Raw genomic sequence first — 14,299 nt, forward strand, 5'->3', positions numbered from 1 at the left:
CAGCGCCTATATTTCCTAAGGAGGCTGAAGGGATGTAACCTGTCACCCCTGATCCTCTCTAACTTTTACCGCTGCACAATAGAGAGCATCCTGACGAACTGTATCACAGTATGGTATGGCAGCTGTAGCTACTATGACCGGAAAGCCCTGCAGCGGGTAGTCAAAACTGCCCAACGCATTACCGGCACCCAGCTACCGACCATAGAGCACATATACCAGAAACGCTGTTTACGGAGGTCACGGACCATCATCAAAGATCCTACCCACCCCAGCCACAGTCTGTTCGCCCTCCTGCCATCTGGGAGACGCTACAGATGCATTCGCACCCGACCGACCAGATTTAGGAACAGCTTCTCTCGCAGGGCTGTCATCCAACTGAACTCCACAAATAAACTCTAAAGCCTGCACATCTGCCAATGCACTTTATTATGGTTATGTTAATGTATTACAAGCCAAATGAATGTTGAATGTTTAAATGTCTTAATCTAAATGTACACTCTCGGGAGCCGCAAGCCTACATTTCGTTGTACTGCACTTGTGCACTAACAATGACAATAAAGTTGATTGATTGATTGACTGATTGATAAAATAGATAAGGGAGAACCACTGGATGTGGTATATTTGGACTTTCAGAAGGCTTTCGATAAGGTCCCGCATAAGAGGTTAGCGTGTAAAGTTAAGGCACATGGGACTGGGGGCAAGGTATTGACTTGGATAGAAAACTGGTTGGCAGACAGAAAGCAAAGAGTTGGAATAAACTGATCTTTTTCCAAGTGGCAGGCAGTGACTAGTGGGGTACCGCAGGGATCGGTCTTTGGACCCCAGCTATTCACAATATATATTAATGATCTAGATGAGGGAACTAGATGTAATATCTCCAAATATGTAGACAACACAAAGCTAGGTGGGCGTGTGTGCTGTGAGGAAGATGCCAAGAAACTCCAGGATGATTTCGACAGGTTGGGTGATTGGGCAGAAGCATGGCAGATGCAACATAACGTGAATAAATGTGAGGTTATCTACTTTGGTGGCAAAAACAGGAAGGCAGATTATCTGAATGGCAATAGATTGGGAGAAGGGGAAGTGCAACGAGGCCTGGGTGTCCTTGTGCACCAGTCGCTGTAGGTAAGCATGCAGGTGCAGCAGGCGGTTAAGAAGGCAAATGGTATGTTGGCCTTCGTAGCGAGAGGCTTTGAGTACAGGAACAAGGATGTCTTGCTGCAGTTGCACAGAGCCTTGGTGAGACCACATCTTGAGTATTGTGTGCAGTTTTGGTCGCCTTAGCTGAGGAAGGATGTTCTTGCCATGGAAGGAGTTCAGCGAAGATTCACCAGGCTGATACCTGGGATGGCAGGAATGACGTATGAGGAGAGATTGGGTCGATTGGGCTTGTACTCGCTGGAGTTTAGAAGAATGAGAGGGGACCTCATTGAAACTTATAAAATTCTGACAGGACTGGACAGACTAGATGCAGGAAGGATGTTCCCGATGGTCAGGGAGTCCAGAACCAGGGGTCACAGTCTAAAGATAAAGGGTATGCCATTTAGGACAGGAATGAGGAGGAATTTCTTCACCTAGAGAGTGGTGAACCTGGGGAATTCTCTACCACAGAAGGCAGTAGAGGCCAATTCATTAAATATATTCAAGAAGGAGTTGGATTATTTCTTAAGGCTAAAGGAATCAAGAGGTATGGGGAGAAAGCAGGGACCGGGTACTGAATTTGGATGATCAGCCATGATCACATTGAATGGCGGAGCAGGATCGAGGGGCCGAATGGCCTACTCCTGCTCCTATCTTCTATGTTTCTATGTTTCCTGTTTGATTCCATCCCCTACATTACCACTATTGTTTGGAGGCCTATAGACAACTCCCACCAATGTTTTCTGCCCCTTGGTGCTTCTTAGCTCAACCCAGACTGATTCTACATTCTGATTTTCTGAGCCAATATCCTTTCTCACTATTGCTCTGATTTCATCCTTTACTAACAATGCCACCCCACCTCCTTATGCTTTTCGCCTGTCCTTCCTAAATATCGAATATCCTTGGATAATCAGCTCCCAGCCTTGGTCACCCTGCAGCCATGTCTCCGTAATCGCAATTATATCGTATCCGTTTCCATCTATTTGTGCTGTTAATTCGTCTACCTTATTACGAATGCTTCGTCCATTCAGATACAGTGCCTTTAGATTTTTAGACACTTTTAATATTTTTAGACATGGTTAAGAACATAAAAACGTAAGAAATAGGAGTAGTAGGAGGCCATCTGTGGCGCGAATGTTACCTGCCACTTATCAGCACAAGCCTGAACATTGTCCAGGTCTTGTTGCATGCGGGCATGGACTGCTTCATTATCTGAGGAGTTGTGAATGGTGCTGAACACTGTGCAGTCATCAGCGAACATCCCCATTTCTGACCTTATGTTGGAGGGAAGGTCATTGATAAAACAGCTGAAGATGATTGGGCCTAGGACACTGCCCTGAGGAACTCCTGCAGCGATGTCCTGGGGCTGTGATGATTGACCTTCAACCACCACAACCATCTTCCTTTGTGCGAGGTATGACTCCAGCCAGTGGAGTGTTTCCCCCTGATTCCCATTGACTTCAGTTTAACTAGGGCTCCTTGATGCCACACTCGGTCAAATGCTGCCTTGATGTCAAGGGCAGTCACTCTCACCTCACCTCTGGAATTCAGCTCTTTTGTCCATGTTTGGATCAAGGCTGTAATGAGGTCAGGAGCAGAGTGGTCCTGGCGGATCCCAAACTGGGCATCAGTGGGCAGGTTATTGGTAAGTGCCGCTTGATAGCACTGTCCATACCTTCCATTACTTTGCTGATAATTAAGAGTAAACTGATGGGGCGGTAATGGCCAGATTGGATTTGTCCTGCTTTTTGTGGACAGGACATACCTGGGCAGTTTTCCACATTGTCGGATAGATGCCAGTGTTGTAGCTGTACTGGAACAGCTTGGCCAGAGGCGCGGCTAGTTCTGGAGCACAAGTCTTCAGCACGAGAGCCGGGATGTTGTCAGGGCCCATAGCCTTTGCTGTATCCAGTGCGCTCAGCTGTTTCTTGATATCACGTGGAGTGAATCAAATTGGCTGAAGACTGGCTTCTGTGGTGATGGGGACCTCAGGAGTAGGCCGATATGGATCATCCACTCGGCACTTCTGGCTGAAGACGGTTGCAAACGCTTCAGCCTGGTCTTTTGCACCAACATGCTGGGCTCCACCATCATTGAGGATGGGGATATTCATGGAGCCTCCTCCTCCCGTTAGTTGTTTAATGGTCCACCACCATTCACGACTGGATGTGGCAGGACTGCAGAGCTTTGATCTGGTCCGTTGATTGTGGGACCGCTTAGCCCTGTCTATAGCATGCTGCTTCCACTTTTTAGCATGCATGTAGTCCTGTGTTGCAGCTTCCCCAGGTTGGCAACTCATTTTTAGGTAAACCTGGTGCTGCTCCTAGCATGCTCTTCTACACTCCTTATTGAACCAGGGTTGGTCCCCTGGCTTGATGGTAATGGTAGAGTGAGGGATATGCCGGGCCATGAGGTTACAGATTGTGGTGGAATACAATTCTGCTGCTGCTGATGGCCCACTATGTCTCATGGATGCCCAGTTTTCAGCTACTAGATCTGTTCTGAATCTATCCCATTTAGCACGGTGGTAGTGCCACTCAACACGATGGAGTGTGTCCTCAGTGTGAAGTCAGGACTTCGTCTCCACAATGACTGTCCGGTGGTCACTGCTACCAATACTGTCATGGACAGATGCATCTGCGACAGTTGATTGGTAAGGACGAGGTCACCATAGGTCCTACCTGAACCGGAGTGGGACCAGTGTCCTAGCGGAAAGGGCTATCAAAAGGACTTTACACTAGTAAGAAAGGGGAGGGATCTGGTGCAAATAGCTTGTCTGAAAATAAAAGAAATAGGATATGAGAGTAAAGGTCACACCAAGGTAAGGAACAAGGGTAACATAAATAAATAAATACAGTAATAAAATAGAAGTATAAAAGGATGCTTAAAAATAAAGGGAACAACTACTAAAGACGAATTAAACTTTCAGTACAGCAATGTTCACAGCAGCCGAAACAAAATGGGGGAACTGGAAGCAATAATGCGTAGCAAGGAACCTGATGTAGCGGGAATAACTGAAACAAGGCTACATAAAGAGCAGGACTAGCAACTAAATATTGCAGATTATAACATAATCAGAAAGGATAGGGAAGTAAGAAGAGAGGGTGGGGTATCTGTACTAATTAGAGATAACAATGACAACAGAAAAAAAGGACATAACTTACAGAAGGTTAGAAACAGAATCGAAATGGACTGACATAGAAACATAGAAGATAGGAGCAGGAGTAGGCCATTCGGCCCCTCGAACCTGCTCCGCCATTCAATGTGATCATGGCTGATCATCCAAATTCAGTACCCTGTTCCTGCTTTCTCCCCATATCCCTTGATCCCGTTAGCCTTAAGAAATATATCCAACTCCTTCTTGAATATATTTAATGAACTGGCCTCAACTGCCTTCTGTGGTAGAGAATTCCACAGGTTCACCACTCTCTGGGTCAAGAAATTCCTCCTCATTTCTGTCCTAAATGGCTTACCACTTATCCTTAGACTGTGACCCCTGGTTCTAGACTCCCCGACCGTTGGGAACATCCTTTCTGCATCTAGTCTGTCTAGTCCTGTTAGAATTTTATAAGTTTCAATGAGATCCCCTCTCATTCTTCTAAAGTAGAGCGATTATAAGCCCAATCGACCCAATCTCTCCTCATACGTCATTCCTGCCATCCCAGGTATCAGCCTGGTGAATCTTCACTGCACTCCCTCCATGGCAAGAACATCCTTCCTCAGATAAGGTGACCAAAACTGCACACAGTACTCAATACACAATACTGTACATCTATCAGCATAACCCTCTATTCCCTTCTCCCTCATATCCTTGTCTAGCCTCCCCTTAAATGCATCGATACTATTCGCTTCAACCACTCCCTGTGGTAGCGAGTTCCACATTCTCACCACTCTCTGGGTAAAGAAGTTTCTTTTGAATTCCCTGTTTGATTTCTTGGTGACTATCTTATATTGATGGCCTCTAGTTATGCTCTTCCCCACAAGTGGAAACATTCTCTCTGTATCCACTCTATCAAAACCTTTCATAATTTTAAAGACCTCTGTTAGGTCACCCCTCAGCCTTCTTTCTTCGAGAAAAAAAGAGACCCAGCCTGTCCATCCTTTCCTGATAGGTATACCCTCGCATTTCTGGTATCATCCTTGTAAATCTTCTCTGCACCCTCTCAGTGCCTCTAGATCCTTTTTATAATCTGGTGACCAGAACTGTCCGCAATACTCCGAGTGTGGTCTAACCAAGGTTCCATACAGGTTTAGCATAACTTCACTACTTTTCAATTCTATCCCTCTAGAAATAAACCCTAGTGCCTGGTTTGTTTATTTTATGGCCTTGCTAACATGTGTCGCAACTTTTAGTGATTTGTGTATTTCGGGGTCAGTATTAGGACCACTGCTCTTTTTGATATATATTAATGACCTGGCCTTGGGTATACTTGGTTATACAGGGCATAATTTCAAAGTTGCAGAGGACACTAAACTTCGAAATGTAGTAAAGAATGAAGAGGTTAGTAACAGACTTCAGAGGTGGGTGCAGGAAGAGAGAGACCTGCGGGTGTACGTATACAAATCTCTGAAGGTGACTAGACAAGTTGAGAAGGATGTTAAAAAGACATATGTGATCCTTGGCTTTATAAATAGAGGCTTCAACAGGAGGTGATGCGAAACCTTGATAAGACAGGGTCTGCTCCAGCTGGAGTACTGCGGCCAATTCTGGGCATCACACTTTAGGAAGGATGTCAAGGCCTCAGACAGGGTGCAACAGAGATTTACTGGAATGCTACCAAGGATGTGGAACTTCAGTTACTTGGGGAGACTAGAGAAGCTGGGCTTGTTCTCCTTAGAGCAGAGAAGGTTAAGGGGACACTTAATCGAGGTGTTCTGAGAAGAGTAAATAAGGAGAAACTGTTTGCATTGGCAGAAGGATCAGTAACCAGAGGACACAGATTTAAGGTAACTGTCAAAAGAATCAGAGACGGCATGGAGGAAACATTTTTTTTTATACACAAGTTGTGATGATCTGGAATGCACTGCCTGAAAGGGCGGTGGAAGCAGATTCAATAACTTTCAAAAGAGAATTGGATAAATACTTGAAGGGGAAAAATTGCAGGGATACGAGGAAAGAGCAGGGGGGAGTGGGACTAATTGGAGAGCTCTACCAAAGAGCCGGCACAGGCACGGTGGGCCGAATGGCCTCCTCCTGTGCTGTTTCATTCTATGATTCTATGCTAAAAGGAGGTGCGCAGTATATGCAGGACTTTTATAGATGATTACTATAAACACTTGGCACAAGCCCAGTACTACTTCTTTATAAATCCATATTCACCATTCTTTCTAATATTACAGATCACAGCAGATATACTTACTGCTGTTTCCTGGCTAGCTCCTGGTCCTTCTGCACTAAATCTTGCTTCAATGTCGCCAGCATCTCGACGCTCACATCGACCTGGCGTGATAGCTCGGAGGCCTTGTCTTCAAGGTCTTGCTTTTCTCGACTCAGCCTCACACTTTCCTGTTTGGCTTTCTCCAATTCTGAGCTTTTTCTCTCAAGTTCTGTCTGAAGCTTGTCCACACGGGCTGTGATCTTCTGCTCGACCTCCTCGGATAGCTTCTCCAGGCGTTCATTCAAGTCTAGTTTTTCAAGGGCTTGGATCTTTAATCGAGCCAGTCCTTCCTCGTAAACAGCATCCACTGCTGCTGCAGCTAGAGCAGCAGGAGGAGCTGAAGAGCTCATTGCCTTTCTCATGAGTATTTCGTTTACTGGAACCTCAGCTTCAGGCAAGTAACAGCTGGAACCAAGTGGTAATTCCTCCCCACACTGTAAATCACACAAATATCTCTGTTCTTTGCTCCGGAACGAGGTGCTTTCAAAGATTTCTTTGCAGGAAGCAGGTATCAGAATTGACTTGTCAAGTCCTGAAGACAGAACACTAGCATCACAGATGCTGTTGGACTTAGAAAGGACATAAAGCGTCTCATAAGTGTGATTGTATTCCAGATGCGCTCGCAATGAAGACAGACTCCTAAAACGCTTGTGTTCCCCACATCTTGGACAGCGGTAGGGTAGGTCCAAAGAGGCCATTCCTCAAAAAGCCCCACGATATGGACATTCAGTGCACTGCTCATGGAGAGGGCCGTTTCTCATACTGAAGTATTGTACTCATATATCTTCAGAGGTAGAACACAAAAAGACAATGCAGAGTGAAGTTTATGGGACATCACGGTGCAGACATTCTAACTTTCCTCCAATTCAATTTGCCACTTCTTTTAGATCAGCACATCTGAGTTTTCATATATATGTCATTGACCTCTAAAGGCATTAAAAGGAGCTGTACCTGCTGAGAGAGAGAGAGAGAGAGAGAGAGAGACAACATCTAACATATAATCAACCAGCAATATTGAATCAACTTTGAAGCCTCGGGCAATCAACATTGAAAATTAGTACCAGCTACAGATCACATAACACACTGTCCGCAGTATGAAGTGACCAACAGAGATCACAGTAACACTCTCTCTGGACAAACAGCAATTTTGCTTTCTGATTAATCATTAGCAAATCTGCACATGGTAACTGAGAAGATGCAATGTTTTATAGGGACAGGAACATTGTCCACAAGAACAGAAATAGGAGCAGGAGTAGGCCATACGGCCTCTCGTGCCTGCTCCACCGTTCAATAAGATCATGGCTGAACCTCGACATCAACTCCTTTCCCGCGCTGTCCCCATATCTCTTGGTTCCCTTCGTGCCCAAAGAGCTATCGATCCACATCTTGAATATAAAAGAAAAAAAGACTTGCATTTATATAGCACCTTTCACGACCACCGGACGTCTCAAAGCGCTTTACAGTTAATGAAGCTCCCACAAACAGCAATGGGATAATGACCAGATAATCTGTTTTTATTATGTTGATTTAGGGCCAAGACACCGGGGATAACTCCCTGCTCTTCTTCGAAATAGTGCCTAGGGATCTTTTACGTCCATCTAAGAGAGCAGACGGGCCTCGGTTTAACATCTCATCCGAAAGACGGCACCTCCGACAGTGCAGCACTCCCTAGATTTATGTGCTCAAGTCCCTGGAGTGGGACTTGAACCCACAACCTTCTGACTCAAAGGCAAGTGTGCTACTCACTGAGCCACAGCCAACACTCAACGACTGAGCATCCACAGCCCTCTGGGGTAGCTAATTCTAAAGATTCACAAGCCTCTGAGTGAAGAAATGTCTCCTCATCTTAGTCCTAAATGGCCAACCCCTTATCCTGACACTATGACCCCTAGTTCTAGACTCTCCAGCCAGGGGAAACTGCCTCTCGGCATCTACCCTGTCAAGCTCTCTAAGAATTTTATACGTTTCAATGAGATCACCTCTCATTCTTCTAAACTCCAGAGAGTATCGGCTCAATCTACACAATCTCTCCTCCTTGCACAGCCCTCTCATCCCAGGAATCAATCGAGTTAACCTTTGTTGCACCGCCTCCAAGGCAAGTATATCCTTCCTCAGGCAAGACCAAAACTGTACACAGTACTCCAGGTGTAATTTCACCAAAGCCCTATACAATTGCAGCAAGACCTCCTTACTCTTATATAGGACCTCAAAGGTAGTAATCTCAGGATTGCTACCAGTGCCACGTGCTAGTCAGAGTAGAAATAGAAGGATATTTCAGATGAATAGGTGGCTAGAGGAATGGTACAAGGGGGAGGGATTCAAATTCCTGGGACATTGGAACCGGTTCTGGAGGAGTTGAGACCAGTACAAACTTCAAACCTGCTCTGCCATTCAATCAGATCATGGCTGATCTTCTGCCTCAACTCCATTCACCCGCCCTATGGCCATATCTCTTGATGCCCTTACTTTGGTTCTGTCTTCACAAAGGAGGACACAAATAACCTCCCAGAGATGTCGGGGAACATAGGCTCTAATGAGAAGGCAGAACTGAATGAAATCAGTATTTGTAGGGAAATGGTGTTAGGGAAATTGATGGGATTGAAGGCCGATAAATCCCCAGGGCCTGATAATCTACATCCTAGGGTACTTAAGGAAGTGGCCCTACAAATAGTAGATGCATTGCTGGTCATCTTCCAACATTCTGTAGACTCTGGAATAGTTCCCATGGATTGGAGGGTAGCTAATGTAATCCCACTATTTAACAAAGGTGGTAGAGAAAAAATGGGGAATTATAGACCAGTAAGCCTGACATCGGTAGTGGGGAAAATGCTGGAGTCCATTATAAAAGATGTAATAGCAGAGCACTTGGAAAACAGTGACAGGATCGGACAAAGTCAACATGGATTTACAAAAGGTAAATCATGCTTGACTAATCTACTGGATTTTGAGGATGTAACTGGTAGAATAGATAAGGGAGAACCAGTGGATGTGGTGTATTTGGACTTTCAGAAGGCTTTCGATAAGGTCCCGCATAAGAGATTAGCATGTAAAGTTAAAGCACATGGGATTGGGAGTAAGGTACTGACTTGGATAGAGAACTGGTTGGCAGACAGGAAGCAAAGAGTTGGAATAAACGGGTCTTTTTCCGAGTGGCAGGCAGTGGCTAGTGGGGTACCGCAGGGATCGGTCCTAGGACCCCAGCTATTCACAATATATATATATAAATGATCTAGACGAGGGAACTAGATGTAATATCTCCAAGTTTGCAGACGAGACAAAGCTGGGTGGGCGTGTGTGCTGTGAGGAGGATGCCAAGAAACTCCAGTATGATTTGGACAGGTTGGGTGATTGGGCAGAAGCATGGCAGATGCACTATAATGTGGATAAATGCGAGGTTATCCACTTTGGTGTCAAAAACAGGAAGGCAGATTATTATCTGAATGGCAATAGATTGGGAGAAGGGGAAGTGCAACGAGACCTGGGTGTCCTTGTGCACCAGTCGCTGAAGGTAAGCATGCAGGTGCAGCAGGCAGTTAAGAAGGCAAATGGTATGTTGGCCTTCGTAGCGAGAGGGTTTGAGTACAGGAGCAAGGATGTTTTGCTGCAGTTGTACAGGGCCTTGGTGAGACCACATCTTGAGTATTGTGTGCAGTTTTGGTCGCCTTATCTGATGAAGGATGTTCTTGCCATGGAGGGAGTGCAGCGAAGATTCACCAAGCTAATACCTGGGATGGCAGGAATGACATGAGGAGAGATTGAGTCGATTAGGCTTGTACTCACTGGAGTTTAGAAGAATGAGAGGGGATCTCATTGAAACTTATAAAATTCTAACAGGACTAGACAGACTAGATGCAGGAAGGATGTTCCCGATGGCGGGGGAGTCCAGAACCAGGGGTCACAGTCTAAGGATAAGGGGTAAGCCATTTAGGACTGAGATGAGGAGGAATTTCTTCACCCAGAGAGTGGTGAACCTGTGGAATTCTCTACCACAGAAGGCAGTTGAGGCCAACTTATTAAATATATTCAAGAAGGAGTTAGATATATTTCTTAAGGCTAAAGGGATCAAGGGATATGGGGAGAAAGCAGGGACAGGGTACTGAATTTGGATGATCAGCCATGATCTCATTGAATGGCGGAACAGGCTCGAGGGGCCGAATGGCCTGCTTCTGCTCCTATCTTCTATGTTTCTATCTTACTATTAGATTCTAAGTGCCCAGTTATTGCATCCTTTATGATAGATTCCAGCATTTTCCCAACTACTGATGTGAGGCTAACAGGTCTGTAGTTCCCCGTTTTCTCTCTCCCTCCTTTCTGAAATAGCGGGGTTACATTTGCTATCCTCCAATCTGCAGGAACCGTTCCAGAATCCATAGAATTTTGGAAGATGACAACCAATGCGTCCACTATCCCAATGGCCACCTCTTTCAAAACCCTAGGATGTAGGTCATCCGGTCCTTGGGATTTGTCGACTTTTAGTCCCATTAATTTTGCTAGTACTGTTTTTCAACTAATAATCATTTCTTTAAGTTCCTCATTCTCATCACACCCTTGGTTTTCTCGTATTTCTGGGAGATTTTTTGTGTCTTCCTCCGTGAAGACAGAAACAAAGTATTTATTTAATTCCTCTCCATTTCCTCATTCCCCATTATAAATTCTCCCGTCTCTGACCGTAAAGGACCTACATTTACCTTCGCCAGTCTTTTCCTTTTCACATACCTATAGAAGCTTTTACAATCCGTTTTTATATTTTTCGCTAGTTTGTGCTCATATTCCATTTTCCCTTTCTTGATCAATTTCTTGGTCCCCCTTTGCTGATTTCTAACAAGATCCCAATCCTCGGGCTGACTGCTTTTTCTGGCAACTTTATAAGCTTCCTCCTTTGACTTCATACTAGCTTTAATTTCTTTTGTTAGCCATGAGTGGATCACTTTTCCTTTTGGGTTTTTATGCCCGAGAGGAATATATGTTTGTTGCAAATTATGCATAATTTCCTTGAATGTTAGCCATTGTATGTCCACCTTCATACCTTTTAGTGTAGTCTCCCAATCTACCATGGCCAACTTGTCCCTCATACCCTGTAGTTTCCTCTGTTTAGATTGAAGACCTTAGTTTCAGATTGGACTACATCACTCTCAAACTTAATGTAAAATTCAATTATATTGTGGTCACTTGTCCCTAAAGGCCCCTTTACCACAAGATTATTGATTAGCCCTTTCTCATTACACAGTACCAGTTCCAGAATAGCCTGTTCCCTGGTTGGTTCCTCCACATACTGATCCAGGAAACTATCTCGCATGCATTCCACGAATTCGTCCTCCACACCATTAGTGGTAATTTGAGTTGCCCAGTCAATATGTAGATTAAAGTCCCCCATGATTTAATTTAAGACCCCAGTTTCAGACTTTACCACATCACTCTCAAACTTAATATGAAATTCTATCTAAAATACAATACATTATTTTGCTGCTAAATTGTAGGTGTGTGTTTGATAAGGACCAAATTATATTTTGTAACTAATTGATCTCCTGTAGAATTGCCTGAAGTAAGTGAAGTCCAAGTATAGGCTTCAGGTAAAAAAAAAAGGGATTAGATGGCAAGGGATAATTGGATCAGGACATCCAGACATATTTCAGCTCCCATTTTAAAGTCATACATTCTATATTTATGTACGGTGTAAAATAAAAATTTACAGATAATGTGCAATTAAATTATCTGATAAACTGAAGGCCCAAAGTAGAAGTATTTAAAGTTTACCAGGTATACAGATTTTACAGTACTGCGTCAGTCTAATGCTATCATAATGGACTCAACTCTTGTAACCTCTCGATTCACTGTTAAAATATCAATGAGTCAGAGCTGTAAATGAGAGATTACTTACTGTAGGTAATTTTTTCCTCATTCTCAGTGAAATTCAACCTCCACATACAAAACAGGAATCCCATAGGGAACAGTCGGTTAAATTTTCACATTTCAGGTCAGGTAATCGTCGACCAACTTATGTCTCACTTTACCGAGATTCTTAGTTCTTTCGCTGTAGAAGCAAATACAATTACAAAGAAAGACTTTAAAAATTGGGTCTTTTTCATTCAAACACATTTTTTAAATTCATTTTACGGAACATGGGTGCTGCTGGTAATACCAGCATTTATTGCCCATCCCTAGTTGCCCCTGCGAAGATGGTGGTGCGCCTACTTCTTGAGCCGCTGCAGTCCAATTCTATTACAGAGTGATATAAGTGTTTAAAATGATGAAAGGATGGGACAGGGGGATAGAAGCAGACTGTTTCCAATAGTTGAGGGTCCAGAACGAGAGGCCAGAGATACAGGATTAAATGTAAGAGATTTAAAACAGAGCAGGAGAACCCACTTCACACAGAGATGTGAAGCTGTGGGAATCACTCCCAGGGTTAGTGGTTGAGGCAGAAACTATGTCCACATTCCAGATTAGATTATTTAGGAGGAATGAGGAAAAGGAGTTGAAGGGATATAGAAACAGATTGGGTACATGCGATAAGAACTTGCTTGCGTGGAGGGGAAACACTGGTTGGGTCGAACGGCAGTGTTGTAACTTCTATCTATTTACAAACTGGTAAAAAGAAATTGGTGGACAGGCATCAGAAAGCAGTTCATGCAGAATGATCAATAACTGGAATAGTTCTACAGAGTAGGGTAGCCCTACATTACAACAGTGACTACACTCCAAAAGTATTTAATTGGTTATAAAGTGCTTTGAGATGCCCAGTGGTGGTGAAAGGCGCTATATAAATGCAAGTCTTTCTTTCTTTCGTGGAAGCATCAGGATGCTGTGATGGGAGAATCTATAGATGATGAGCTGGATCTGTTTTTATTCATTCACGGGATGCAGGAATCACTGGCAAGGCCAGCATTTATTGCCTATCCCTAATTGCCCTCGAGATGAGCCACCTTCTTGACAACTGAGTGACTTGCTCGGCCATTTCAGAGGGCAGTTAAGAGTCAACCACATTGCTGTGGGTCTGGAGTCACATATAGGCCAGACCGGGTAAGGACGGCAGATTTCCTTCCCTAAAGGACATTAGTGAACCAGGTGGGTTTTTATGACAATCGCTAGTTTCATGGTCACCATTAATGATACTAGCTTTTTTTAAATTGCAAATTTATTTAATTAACTGAATTTAATTTCCCCAGCTGTGGTGGGATTTGAACTCACGTCGCCGGATCATTAGTGAAGGCCTCTGGATTACAAGCCCAGTAACTAGGCTACCGTCGACGGCGATCAACCAAATCCACAGCAAGAAGAGCCCAGTACCCCCCACCCCATCCCAGAGTTCATGTATGACCCACCTCATCCCAGAGTTCATGTATGACCCACCCCATCTGAGTTCATGTATGACCCACCCCATCCCAGAGTACATGTATGACCCACCCCATCCGAGTTCATGTATGACGCACCCCATCCCAGAGTACATGTATGACCCACCTCATCCCAGAATTCATGTATGACCCACCCCATCCCAGAGTTCATGTATGACCCACCCCATCTGAGTTCATGTATGACCCACCCCATCCCAGAGTACATGTATGACCCACCCCATCCGAGTTCATGTATGACGCACCCCATCCCAGAGTTCATGTATGACCCACCTCATCCCAGAATTCATGTATGACCCACCCCATCCCAGAGTTCATGTATGACCCACCCCATCCCAGAGTACATGTATGACCCACCCCATCCGAGTTCATGTATGACGCACCCCATCCCAGAGTTCATGTATGACCCACCTCATCCCAGAATTCATGTAT

At 44.5% G+C, this 14,299-nt stretch overlaps 1 protein-coding gene across 1 annotated transcript in view; it reads right to left on the reverse strand.

Annotated features, from left to right (window-relative positions):
* The window catches only part of fbxo41 (F-box protein 41), a 323,546-nt gene that overhangs the window by 274,756 nt on the left and 34,491 nt on the right, over positions 1-14,299 (reverse strand). Inside the window, exons 2-3 of the mRNA XM_085976430.1 lie at positions 12,397-12,549; positions 6,501-7,472 (exon numbers count right to left, since the gene is read on the reverse strand). Coding sequence (XP_085832556.1) covers positions 6,501-7,216 — 716 coding nt within the window. The 5' untranslated portion in view covers positions 7,217-7,472; positions 12,397-12,549. The remainder of the gene's footprint in view (positions 1-6,500; positions 7,473-12,396; positions 12,550-14,299) is intronic.

This window comes from Somniosus microcephalus, chromosome 2 (genome assembly GCF_052327205.1).
Source record: "Somniosus microcephalus isolate GS21.2 chromosome 2, FLI_Smic_1.0, whole genome shotgun sequence".
Taxonomy (NCBI): domain Eukaryota; kingdom Metazoa; phylum Chordata; class Chondrichthyes; order Squaliformes; family Somniosidae; genus Somniosus; species Somniosus microcephalus.